The sequence below is a fragment of the Phyllostomus hastatus genome, unplaced genomic scaffold (genome assembly GCF_019186645.2).
Source record: "Phyllostomus hastatus isolate PE091 unplaced genomic scaffold, TTU_PhHast_1.1 phas_scaffold_385, whole genome shotgun sequence".
NCBI classification, from domain to species: Eukaryota; Metazoa; Chordata; class Mammalia; order Chiroptera; family Phyllostomidae; genus Phyllostomus; species Phyllostomus hastatus.
In genome coordinates this window covers 2,941,394-2,955,046 of record NW_025334026.1, presented here as the reverse complement: position 1 = coordinate 2,955,046, position 13,653 = coordinate 2,941,394, and the positions used below count along the sequence as shown (strand labels likewise).

Genomic DNA, 13,653 nt, shown 5'->3' with positions numbered 1-13,653 from the left:
CTTGATAAAATATGCACAAAATAGATCCAGACAAAGTTCAGGTGCTCACAGACATTGTTTAAAACGGTGGGGGCTGGATGCGGAGTATGGTTCCTGGGGGCAGGAACTGGACAGGGCCACGCCCTCCACTCCCGGTGCTCACTGCCTCTATAATAACTTGCTGCAAAACAAATGCTAAATGCTATTTTTGTCTTTTTCCCTAAATAGAGAAAAATCCTCTTTGGATTTCTTTCGGCGAATGAAAGCAGTATTATGAACTTTTGTAAAAGGGAAGGGGCATAATGTAAACTTTCGAAAAGTTGGGGGTTACCTGTTTTGCTATGTGGGTTTTCTACAGGTTAACCTGTCTATTCTTATAAAGTTGCAAAATGGCATTCCTAATCAGTCAACAAAAGGTTTACAGCCCTAGAAAATCAGATAATCCCCAGGAGGCACAGACCACTGAACAACATCCAGTTCTTCATGGAGAGGTTACTCAGTATTCTCTTTGACCTCCTTCCAAGTTTTGCATACTTGCTCTTAAAACTATTAACTGAGCTGTGTGGAAGCAAACCAATTTGCTTTTTCTATGACACATCTGTAATTAGACACATAAAAGTGGACACGAACCAGTCTCCCATTCCCTCCTCCCGCCACTCATCCCCAGTGTTTCACCGTGGACTCTGGAGTGAGACTTTTGGGTTCAGGTGGTGTTTCCATCAACAGGCAAATCACTTAATGTCTCTAGGCCTCAGTTGCACAAGAGTAAAGAGGATTTTAAATAGCAGCACCTTCACGGTTTTGTTATGAGGATTAAATGGGAACGCTTAAGCTCGCAGTGAATGTGAGTTATGTCACTACTATTAAAAAAAGAGTTCATTATTCTAGGAGAGTCTTTATTACAACATTAGAACATTTTGAGAAATAACCTATCTTATGCCTTGTTAAAAGGGGATTTGGTTCTATATTTTAAAGCAGAAGCAACAATAATTAAATCATGGAAATGAGCCAATTAGTTAACTAATAATTAAACTTGTTAAGGGATTACAATAGATTCTAGATGTGTCAAAATGATAATTCACTTCTTTCAACTTTGAAGTTGAAGGAACAAAAACATCTGAGTCGGGATGGTAGGAGATGAATCTGTGTTGAGTTAAGATGTCCCAGGCACTCTGCTCACCACATATTCATTACTTGTCAACAAATGAGTATTTTCAGGAGAATAGTTTTTTTCTTCCTTGAAAAGAACTGCTACAAAATAAAAAACCACCAAAAGAAAAATATACTAAAGCCTTAGATTTTGGATTTACCAATCACATCAAACACAATAGCAGTTGTTCAAAGAGCAGTTCATCTTTAATCACTTACTCTGCAGAACAAAAAAGTAGCCAAATTAAATATTCTGTTTTAAAAATTATATATAACACAATGGTAAATATAAAGCATTGGGAATTTATGTCCTTTCAAGTATACATTGTTATTTTTAGTTCACCCACAGAATGCTGAGGAAAATACTGAATAAATATACATTTTATTAAAAACACACAAACTGTTACAAATTGATATAAATCAGTTATGTCTCCAGCCCATCCAAATTTTGGCTTACATACACCCTTAAACCAACCAACACCGGTGCTGTAGGCCACCAAAAACCTATGGATAAAGATGGTAAGTTAAGTACTGAAGTTGAGAATCAATCAGGAAAGAGCTATGAACCAAATTACAAAGTGAAATAATGAAGAAAAATGACAACTTGTGCGGAAGTCTGGGTAAGTTTTCATATACTCAAGCCTGAGAAAAGAATTTTCCTACAATGTTGGTTTTTAAGAGGACATTTCTAGGTTAAACTGAACACCAAAGAGAAGGCAATTTCCCTAAAGAGTTTTCTGAGCCAAAGGAAAATCAAATTAAGCTTGAAAAACAAAAGTGGAGACTAGTACTGCTGCTTCTTCGCCCCACCCACTTGTCCAGATCTGCTTCAGTGCAGGTTTTCCTGCCCAAGGCCACTTGTTAACTTTATATTGTCAGAACGATCAAATCTCGACTTAACCCTCTATGTTCCCGATGGACTGAGGAATGGGACAATTATTTTTAGTCTTTTGGGAGCTGGGAAGTTGCATTCTGGATGTACGAAAACACACATAGCCATATAGTCTAAGCCTCGGAATGGAGAAATAGCAACTTACTGCCAAAAGGACATTACTTATGGCCGGTATTAAAAATGCTTTCTTCTTGTATAATTTTAAGAAATATGAAGACAGGCACAGTAATTTAAACAAACAAAACAAACAATTTCTCACAGTATCCCATATGCTCAAGTTTTTATGTAAAACACTTATAAAGTAGAATAATACTGATCTCCAGTTTTTAAAAAAAGTTAAAAAGTTAAGCATGAGTTCATATGTATATTGGATATTTATGATTTTAAAAGAGGCAAAACTAACAAAGTTATGCTAGAAAATTAAGTGATTTTTCAACTGTGCATTTCTAGTTCTGCCAAAGATTGTAAAAATTTGTAAAAATATTCAATGAAAGTAAATGATGGTTGTATTAAAGGGTTCCACAACTGGAGACACATTGAAATATCCACACAGGGTCTGGCAGAAGTGAGGCCTGCTTGAGTGTGGTTGGTAGGCTAATAATATGGTGCAGTAATTTATAGTCTTAATTTGAACATTTCACCTAAAATGTCAATAGTGTGCTTGAGCGTGATATTGTTATGTTATAGAGTTACATGTTTATGGTTTTGTAATGAAAAGGGAGCATTATTTGTGCCAGACCCTGCATATTTAGTTGGAAGAGGAAATGGCAGTGAGAGTCTTTCATCTGTAAGGACCGTGTTAAGAGTCCATTAGCAAATATCACTCATAATTCAAACACACACGAGATTGTGCACCTCTCTTCAAATGTCCACTAAGTACAGCAGCAAGTAACAACATTCGAGCCAGAGGACGCTGGCTTTCTGAATACAATTACACTGTTGTTGCTGTTGTACTAGTAACTAGGATTGTTTAAACTGGTAGTTTTACAAAAATAATAGAAATTACATATCTCAAGTGGAAGTGCTAGAATAGTGTGAAGAAAAATGATAATAACTGTGACTGAGGTGGTATGCCTTTTTTTAAAATCCTCACTTGAGGTATGTTTACTAATTTTTTAGAGCAGGGGGGAGAGAGATGTAAGAGAGAAATATCAATCGGCTGCCTCCTATACACGCCCCAACTGGGGATTGAACCTGTGACCTTTTAGTGTATCAGAGTCTCAGCCAACTGAACCACCCAGTTAGGGCAGGTGGTATGCCTTTTTGAATGCAATTTTAATTACAGTTGAAGTCTTAGATAAAGAAACACATACAAAAGTGAAACGTATCTGACATTTTTGTTTTCTATTGTCAAGGGTATATTTCTAACCCTGGGACAAAATTTGTGGGTAGCTCAAATCTTTATCTTAAACTAATTTCTGTTTCTTGTCCTCTTCTCTACCCTCCAAACCACTGTACAGAGTTCTACAATAACCAACGGGGCTCTTTGATAACCCTCAACCCATTCTGGCAGCATTCTGTACAGAGTTCAAAACCCACATACACTTTAACTGTATTAACATACGTTAACATACCAAGAAATCGAGGTGTCAGTATGGCTCAGTCTGGAGAGGACAGTTAAAAGCACGTGAGTGGAAGCTGACGACCATGTCTGTGCTCCAGGGCCCACGGTCTCCGCTAGGCTTAGCTGTGTGGAATGAGAGCACGGTTGACACCGCTGGAGCACCCAGCTGTGTGGTATGGCTCTCGGAATAGACGTCTACATCAGCTCTTGAGGTAGAAAAATTGCCACTCATTGCTAAGTATGTGCATAATACCTAAGTTAATAATATTTAAGTATAAAAGTTTAAAAACTGCACAGAGATGCTCTGAATGTCCCGTACATACACACCAGTAAAGAGCAAAATGAGATCAATCAGGTTTAGAATGAGATTGTTTTCTTTATGAATTTTTAAATACGTATATATTTCTTTAGAATTTTTATATAATCTATGCATTGATTTTCCATATATTTACAGTTTTTTGTCTCAAGGAAGGAAAACCAAATCTTTAGGAGTTTAAATATCACAGTAAAAACAGAGAATTCTGAGGGTTCCTCAACTACAGCATTAAATTCTATAAATAGGCAATTCATTTTATGTTTTAAAAATGCTGGTTTTGAATGATATGGAGTGCTACACTGACATCTATTCAGGTGTCTAGGAAATCAACCAGCCAGTTTCAGAGGTGGCTGTCTTAGCTCATCAGGCGGCAGTCCCCATGCAGTTTTCTCAGAGGTGGGAGAAGTACGCCATGGACAAAGATGTGGAGGAGAGAAACTGGTGGGGAATGGCAAAGAGACGTTTCCTCCTCAGTATTCCGGGGTATCTCTGTGGACAGAGGGTGAGGACACAACTGATTGTGTGTTTTATCAGTTTGGGTAGGAGACAAACTTTGGCTGTCTCCAAAGCGGCCTTCTGTAAGCACTTACAGAAACATTACCTGATCCTGACACACCTTGCTTAAAAACTGAACACACACACCTGGCATGGCCGGCACAGGAAGGGAGGAGACCGGGCACAGGCAAGTCAGAAAAGATGTCTGAATGCAAAGTTCAGGGAGGAACCTTAGCTTCTGATCCACTCAACTAGGAAACAGCACAATCATTAAAAACACTGGAAGAGAATGAGATGCTGAGCTAATAATTAATAACGATCTATTATGGCTGGCAAAGAACAGCTGAAAAGCACAGTCACGGGGTAGGAAAACAGCCACCATTGTTCATTTTTTCACTTTCCCTTTAGACAGAATCTCTGTGTAAGAGGTGTGAATGAAGTCATAAAGCTGCTTAGCATTTGCAGCGTTCCCCAGGATACTTGCGAGCTTGTCTTGTGACAGGCTTGCTAATTCTGCAATGTTCTTAACATGGCTCATCACGGAGCGACAGTTTTTGGCATTTACCCCTGGCATTTTTAACAAGAAGTCCTGGGGGCCAGGATTATACTTTTCTGACTCAGGGAGGGTTTCAGAATCTGCGGTAACAGCCATGGCTGTCGCTGCATCAGGCTGTGGCTTATTTTGTTTCAGCTCCTCGAACAACTCCGCGGTGGCATGAGGGGAGCAACACCAGAGGATCCGGAGTCTGGGGAAGTGAAGGGTGAGGAGTGTGAGTTTGGAACTAATGTCGTTGCTGGAGATCTCCTGATGGAAGGCACCTCGGGCAATGAGAGAGAAGGGCTTACTGGGGTCGAACTCGATCAAAAGCACTGGGCGCTTGTAGTAACGGGACATAGAGATGCACTGGCTGTAGAGGCGGCCGTTGTTTAAGGAGCCGATCAAATCACTGATGCTCTTGCGCTCCACGCACATGTCTGGAGTCAGAATGTAATCTCCAACCTCCAAGGTCACTGGCTCGATGTCGATGCCCCGGCGGTGGATCAGAGATGGGAGTTCACTTCGAAACTCACGCATATCCACTACGATCGTCTGCTGTGTGCCTTTCTGCTCCTGGCCACCTATTAAGAAAAAGCATTTTAAGTACTGTCACTGAGGAACAACTTGCAAAGATGAAATATAACAATTAAAGTTTAAAATTATGTTTCTATTGTTAATCTATGATGCATGGTTCCAAAATACTGTGTTCTTTTTCCATATTTTCCTCTATTTTCAAAAAGGCTATATACAGAGTAAATAAAGGCAATTTCTCTTCAACTACATAGAACTAGTAGGAAAATTAGAACTAATGGGTGGTTCCTTACTTATAATGATCCATAAATACCAGCATTTCGCTATAATTTTCCCTCTGTAGTTCCCCTATAGTCCCTTGCCATTGTACTGACCCCATTTTACTGATCGTTGTATTCCCAATTCCTAGGACACAGCCTGGCACACAGTAGTTGCCTAAAAATGCTTGCTGTATAAATCACCTTATGAGCTGTTGTGAACAATTTTGGAACTTTGAGTGCTTGTACCAATATTTGAGTGCTTGTGATCAATGAGTCCAGAGATGGGAAAATGGAAGGAGGCAGGAAAAACAAAAACGCTATAAAACAGAGCTCTCACACTCTGATGTGCATGTGAATCTTCCAGGGTTATGTTAAAGAGAAGATTCTTCTTCTTGTTTTTTTTTAATTCCTACCACCCAGATTTCTCTTTTTTTTTCACAAAAATTAAATTTATTGGGGTGGCACTGCTCAATAACAGTATGCAAGTCTCAGGTGTATGACTCCATGACACACATCTGTGCGCTGCACTGTGTGCTCACCACCCGAAGTCTAGAGCCCTCTGCCGCCATGTGTGCCCTCTACCCTCCCGCCCCTCCCCCGACCCCCTTTCCTCTGCTGACTACCATACTATTGTGTGTGTCTATGAGTTTGCTTTGTTTTTTCATTTATTACCTTCTGTTTCATATCTCACATATAAGTGAAATCATATGGTAAAGAGGAGTGGGCAAAAGTAGGTTTATAGCTGTGAGTACACAAAATAGAGTTCATTCTTATATTATTATTTATTAATAATTGTATTCATTTGTATTACACCTGTGAACCTACCTTTTGCCAACCCCTGCATTTAGTCTGGGATAGGGTCTAAGACTGCATTTTAATGAGCTCTTGGGATGCTAGTGCTTTTGGCTTAAGGGCTGTACAAGGGCTGAAGTAGGCAGAATGATGGCCCACAAAGATGTCCATGTCCTAATCTTGGGAACCTGCAAATATGTGGCTTTACATGACAAAAGGGACTCTGCAGATATAATTAAATTACCGATTTTAAGATTGGGAGATTATTTCAGATTATCCAGGTGGGCCCACGGGTCTTTATACGTGAAAGAGAAAAGTAGGAAAGTTAGAGTTGGAACTGCTGGCTTTGAAGGTGGTTGAGGGGGCCAAGGAATGCAGGCAGCCTCCAAACCTGGAACGGAAGGGGACTCTCCCCTAGATCCTCCAGGAGGAACACAGGCTTGCCAACACCTTCATTTTAGCCTGGAGACCCACTGGACTTTGGAATTGTAAGATAATATTGTAACATAACAAATGTGCGTTGTTTCAAGATACTAAGTGGTGATTTGTTACAACAGCCATAGGAAACTAACATAGGGCTTAGAGGACTGAACTCACAGGACAGACTTCTGAGTAGCTTTCTGAGTGGTAGCTGCACACTCAGGTCTTTCTTCCTTCATACTGCCTTACATTCTGAAGTGTTCTGCATGAAGTGTCAGCAACCTGTTCAAGTTAATAGGAATTTTATTCCAAAAGACCTAGATGCTCTGAGGCATTGTTTCCCAAAGGATGATCCAAGGACCACTTCCACCAGAAGCCCCTGAGACGCTGACTCCATTTCAGATCTACTGAATTGGTATGTCTACTGACTGAGGTCTATAAATCCACAGTTTGGGCAAGCATCTGAGGTTATTCTTGGGTACACTAGATTCTGAGACCCACTGCTCTAACTGTGCTTGGCCCTATCAAAGGTTACATCAATTCAATCATATTGCTTTTCTCATGTCACTTGGCTGATCTCAGCTGTTGCTACAGGGAAATGGGATATGGGGAAGAGGAAATGGTTATTACTCGATCACAATGTGCTTGGAGTTCAGCAGGTCTTGGTGGTCTACCACAGTTCACGTACTGCAAGACAGGAGAGCACCACACTCCTGGAAAAGTGCCAAGGAGCAACAAACAAATCCAGAAAGGCAAGTGGGAAGGTACCTAAATAACTCTTATCTATTATCTCTGGTTAAACTGGCTTCTTCCAGTTAAGATAAGAACCTAATCACTATTTACAAAAGTTTCTTTGCAAAAGTACATTTAGAGTCTCAACCAACCACAACTAAAAGCAATGCTGGAACAGAACTAATTTCTAAGCTGGGTGCATCAAATATACTCCCTTTACATTACAGGTGAAAAGCCTTAGTTAGACTCAGGAAGGACCCATGGTTAATAAATGGCAGAGCTGAGACTAGGGCATTGGAGCAGACACCCATTTTTAAGTTTGTTGAGAAAAACCAAGTCTCTGCACATAAACTCTGGAACTAGCAACAGGAGGGTGGGACTCACCTGCTTTCCGCGAGTCGATGGGAACACCTGTAGACACAGAGCCTCTTACCAGGTCTAGGTTTGTTTCATTTCTGCCTTCCCTTTCTTCAGGGACAACCATGCTAGCCTTTTCCCTGGGAGAAAAGAAAAAAAAAAACCATTTTAAACAACTTTTGCAAATTATAATATAAAAAGTGATCTACGTGGCCACTGCAGTAAAAGAAAGTGTAAGAAATACGTTAGAGGTCGATATGCCCAGACAAGTGATGGGCACCAGAGGGAACGTTTAGCTGGGTACCACTTCCTGTTGCCCAGGGTTAAAAAGGCTGCTGTTCGCTTTCTATTCTATATGTCCTTCAAACACGTTCAGCCATGAAGTGAGCATGTAAAAAATGTTGCAGAGAGATCATTGAGACTTTTTATAAGAGCATGCTAATGTGTTATTGAGCATTAAAAATAATTTAAATCATTTATATTCCAATATTTTCAGGGTAATCATAAATAGGGATGTTAAAAATCAATTTTAGAAAATGAAAACATACATGATAGAACTTTGATTTTAAAAACTCCATTAAACACTCTCAATTTTCAAGGAAAATCATGATTAATTCAAGAAAGCAAATTTCTGGCAGAGATTTAAACAACAATAAAAAATCAACACCTCAGGTTAAGCAGCACTGATTCGGTCACTGGTGCACGTATTTAAAAACATCTAGGGAGTGCCCCCATGTGCTGTGCCAGGCACTCTGCACCCAAACATGGTGACATGGTGACTCCTGTCTTCGAGGCAGCTCAGCACCTCACACCTGTAGATCAACAGGACTACACGGTCATGACGAAGATCTGTAATCAGGAGCTACCGCTGTGACAAGGTTGCCCAAAACCAAAGAAAGAGTAAGCCAGGTTTGCTATAGTCTTATTTTTCAAAACCAGTAAAGCATGTTACATTCAATTCATGAGGTGGCAAGTACTGTGTGTCGTCAGTGCAAGGCACGACAGGAGAGATGTATAAGGCTTCTCTCTTCCCTTGTATGGCTTGCAACTGAGTTGAGGAAACCATGGGGCGGGGAGGAGATGTAGAATAAACTGCAATAAGAGACTAGGGTAGGGTGAAACAGAAGACAAATCTTCAATATCAACTAATACTCTCAACAAGGGTTCAAACAACAAAGATTTTCCCAATGGAAGGAAATGAAACCAGAAGGACCAAGTCTCCAACCACGCTGGATGATAAAGTTTTGGAGCAGGGCACCATTAAATGATACTACTAATGAATAGAAAATATAATTTCAATTTCTATACAATTTGAAACAATATACAAATACACAGTTATATTCGATACAACATTTTATACATAGGTCACAAGTCCACAGTTCCAGTTCCACTTTTCCTCCTTACTCTCAACACCGGCGTCAAGTGCTGCCTGCTGGAAAATTCTCTGCGATGGCGCTGGCTCTGGCAGCCACTTGTTTTTGTTCCTTTGCGTCTACTGGACTCTAGTTAAGGACAAGGGGCCAATCAACCCCTCAAAACAATTACTGCTCTCCAATGTCTTTTTCTTCAACATTCCAGTTAGCATCGGGGATTTTTTCTCTCTTCATTTCCGTTCTTTACTGACTAGGCTATGTACGTACACGGGGCCCTCCAGTGTCCTGACTAAGCTGTGCTCTGGGAGTGGCTTGCCGGCATGGCTACAGTGCAGACTCTGGATGGTCTTTATGTTTTATTTGAAACCACTTACTGGCTGTGCAGCCTTAGGCAAGTCATTTAATCGCTCAGTGCCTCGATTTCATCTATAAAATTGGGATAATGATAAAACCTACCTCAAAGGACTTCTTATAAGGATTACACATGCCAGGTAAGGCACTCGGAACAGTGCCTGGCACATAACGAGCACCACACAGGGTTAGCTGTTCTTGTAAGTGTGCTTTCTTATCCTATGGCAACCTCATCCTCCAGTTACCCATGATTATGCTAAAAACTGAAGGTTACTTTCAAATGATCCCACAACTGTTTCAATTAATATTGTGAAATAAAATAGCTAGTTTACCATGAGTTGTTGTAACAAACTGCGAATTGAATTGGAGAAAAAATGTACTACTGAAATGAAGCCACAATTGTGAAGGAAATATTTAGTCTTCCTTAACAGTAACTCAAATTAATTTAACAAAAAATTTTTTAAAGATTTTATTTATTTATTTTTAAAGAGAGAGGAAGGGAAGGAGAAAGAGAGAGAAAGAAACATCAATGTGTGGTTGCCTCTCATGTGGACCCCACTGGGGACCTGGTCTGTAACCCAGGCATGTGCCCTGACTGGGAATTGAACTGGTGACCCCTTTGTTTGAGCCTGTGCTCAATCCACTGAGCTACACCAGCCAGGGCTAATTTAACAGAAATTTGCCACAACTGTAAATATTCAGTCCCTTGCTTTCAACGTTTAGCATAACTATTCATTACTCCATGTGATAGGCACAAAATAATAATTTTAAAATTCAGATTCCTATTTCCACCTAATGTACCGAGGCTTCTTATTTTTGCTTTAACATCTTCAGTGACACTTTGAATAGCTTGTACAAGACAACGAAGGGAGGAGGCACTGAATGAGAAGTCTCTTCAAACAGGCATTTATTCAAGCCTTCAAGCTAACCTATTCTGTGATGATATTTTCTAACTGTAACATTTCAAATAGTGTGACCTCTTCCTCTGAAAAGCAGTGACCTCTCAAAAACTATGTATACTCACAATTTTATTATTATTTTTTCTATAGTAATAAAGTTTTCTCTCCTAGGGAGCATTTTATTATCAATACTCAAAAGTGCAATCTTTTTTCTCTTTACTCATCTGTAATCTACTGATCTTCAGTCCAGTCAAACAATCTTTTCACTGCCAGCTCGCTTGCTTCATTCTTCTCTAGTTATTTAAAATAGTCGCACTGCTTTTATTCTTACAATATCACCCATGGAGGTCCTGGCAAGGCACATTATCTGACTCTGCCATTAAATTTTTCTCCAAGTAAAGGTTCAGTGCAAATGGTCTTTCTGCAATCCACCTCACATATATTTTTCTTTTCAAAACAAACACTTCTCAAATTCCCCAGGTTTTCTGGGAAAGTAAATATCCGAAGATTCTAAATAGTGTAACTCTCTGCTATGTAATGTGGGAAGATCTAACTTCTAATACGTAGACAATCACCATTGAGAGAATTTAGAAAATTATGCCAGACCATAGATAAAATTGCATTAAAATCAGCTATGGAAATTGTCGTATAGATTGAAATGTAGGAGGCAGTCCATATTCCGGGTCCTGATGAGTACAATTTCCTGTAAGTGCCAGGCTTATTCACACTGTGTCACTGAGCCCTTTGATGTACAGAATCACTTATATAAGCTGGCAATGACATGGAGTCCCCAACATCTTGCTACAATCTATTAAAAGTAGTCTTCTTAAGGTTGGGTTTCCTGATGTGCTGGGGAAGAGGCAGCCTCAAGCATAAAAGCTCACATCCTCAGGTGCCTTTCTCCCCACATTTGACCAGTTCCTCAAGCTATAACACCGTGTAAGGAAAGGGTTAACTCAGAGAGCTCAGGCTGCTCAAACCCTGTGCATTCCCAAGAAAGGCCTGTCTCCTAGGACTGGTCCTTGGCCAGCCTCTGGGAGTGAACTCTGAGCCCCTGGAATATTCTGCCTGGTTTTCATGTGTCTGAGGCCTGGGGCCACACAGTACCAGTTGGATCAGATGCTCTATGCTAACATGAGTTTTTGCTTCAGAGGTGCAGTCTGTCAGGTTGGGACTCTGTGTCCATGTGACTGACCCCCAATAAAAACGCTGGACCCCAAGGCTTAGGAGAGTGTCCCTGCAGACAATACTTAGTGTGTGCTGTCACACACTGCCACTGGGAGAGTTAGACATTGGTGTGACTCCACTGGGAAGGGACACCCAGGAGCCTGTGCCTGGCTTTTGCCCCATGTGTTCCTTCCCTTGGCTCATTCTCACTGGTACCCTCATGTGGTTGTAACACACCACGACCGTGCGATACCCGTTTTTCTGATTCCCATGGGTCCTTTCAGTGAATCACTGGGCCTCACGGTGGCCTTGGGGATCCTCAACATGAACACCTATAGCCTAATTTGAATATTTTAGCTTTATGTGCTAAAGGCAAAGGATGTTTTAAAAAGAGTGGAGAAATGGTTAGGAGGTACTGGCCCACATCCAGTATCACCAATTCTCTGATTCTATCTCCTAAATATCTCTTAAATCTGTTCCTCTCTCTTCAAATGGCTCTTGGTCATGACCTTTTTTCATCAGACCATCGCAATAGCCATATGATGATGTTCCCTGCTCCTCGGTTTGATGTCACTTTCTTACTTAGAACCTTCAGTGGTGTCGTATCGTCTTTAGAGCCAAATCTTAAAACCTTAGCAGCCCTCTTGCACCTCTGAGCCTTCACAAACATCCTTGCTCATCACAACCCCCATGTCGACCCCGTCTACCCAGCAACTAGTACACATTCTTCATTTATCAGCCCAAATATCACTTCTCTGGTGAAGCTGCCCCTGATCGCCACACTGGGCTAGATCTCTTTGACAGTCTCTCAGTACACCTGTGTCCTTTACCTTTTCAGCCAGGTGCACGCTGCACACATCTACTTATAATAATATTCATTCAATGCTTAATCATTTAATGGTTGTCTTTTCCATTAGAGGACAAGCTCTAGGAGGGCAGAGACTTTTTCTGTACCACTGTTAACTTAAGCACTTTAATATTAGCACAGGGCTTAGCACATAATAGATGCTCAATAAATATCTGTTGACTGAGTCTTGGGAGAGTAATGATCTGAAAGACAGAGAGAGGCACTAAAAACTCTGGACAAGAACAAGTAGCCTATATAACACTGTTTGTTACAGCTCTTTCAGAAACATTTTTTCTAAAAACACATACATACACATATACCATATAAACTATTCCACAGAGCATGTTAATAGAAAAATTATTTTCTGCCCTGGCTGGTGTGGCTCAGTGTATTGAGCACCAGCCTGCGAACCAAAGGGTCACTGGTTTGATTCCCAGTCAGGGCACATGCCTGGGTTGTGGGCCAGGTCTCCAGTACGGGGTGCAGGAGAGGGAACCACACATTGATGTTTCTCTTTCTCTTTCTTCCTCCCTCTTTCTAAAAATAAAATCTTTTTAAAAAATAAAACATATTTTCTCATGGACATGAACAATTGTGTGGTGATTGTGAGGTTGGGGAGGAGGGCAGGTGGAGGTGGAACAGGGTATAAAGGGGATATGTGGCAATGGAAAAAAATACAATAAAATAAACTATTAAAGAGAAAATATATATTCATAGGCAGAAAGGACTGACCAATAACTGTGTGACTAGGCACTGGAAGAATCCATCAACAAGGCATGCCACCATCACAGAGGGTCTGCAGGGGAGGGACCCTGTGTGGGCCGTGCATGTTTCATGCATATGCTGAGAGTCCTCAGCCAGTGTTGAAGGATGGTTGTCCACTTTGAAATTTCAGGCTACCTGCCACTGAAAATGATCTCTGCCTTCTCACTGCCACTGATACAGTGCCAGTGTCTGTGGCCTGGAAGATGGGTATGGCCCAGTCACACTC

The 13,653-nt window shown here is 40.8% G+C and overlaps 1 protein-coding gene across 1 annotated transcript in view; it reads right to left on the bottom strand.

Moving 5' to 3' along the window:
• Positions 1-1,309: 1,309 nt before the first annotated feature.
• The window catches only part of ERCC4 (ERCC excision repair 4, endonuclease catalytic subunit), a 30,929-nt gene continuing 18,585 nt past the window's right edge, over positions 1,310-13,653 (bottom strand). Inside the window, exons 10-11 of the mRNA XM_045819571.1 lie at positions 8,053-8,165; positions 1,310-5,514 (exon numbers count right to left, since the gene is read on the bottom strand). Of these exons, the coding sequence (XP_045675527.1) occupies positions 4,781-5,514; positions 8,053-8,165 (847 nt within the window). The 3' untranslated portion in view covers positions 1,310-4,780. The remainder of the gene's footprint in view (positions 5,515-8,052; positions 8,166-13,653) is intronic.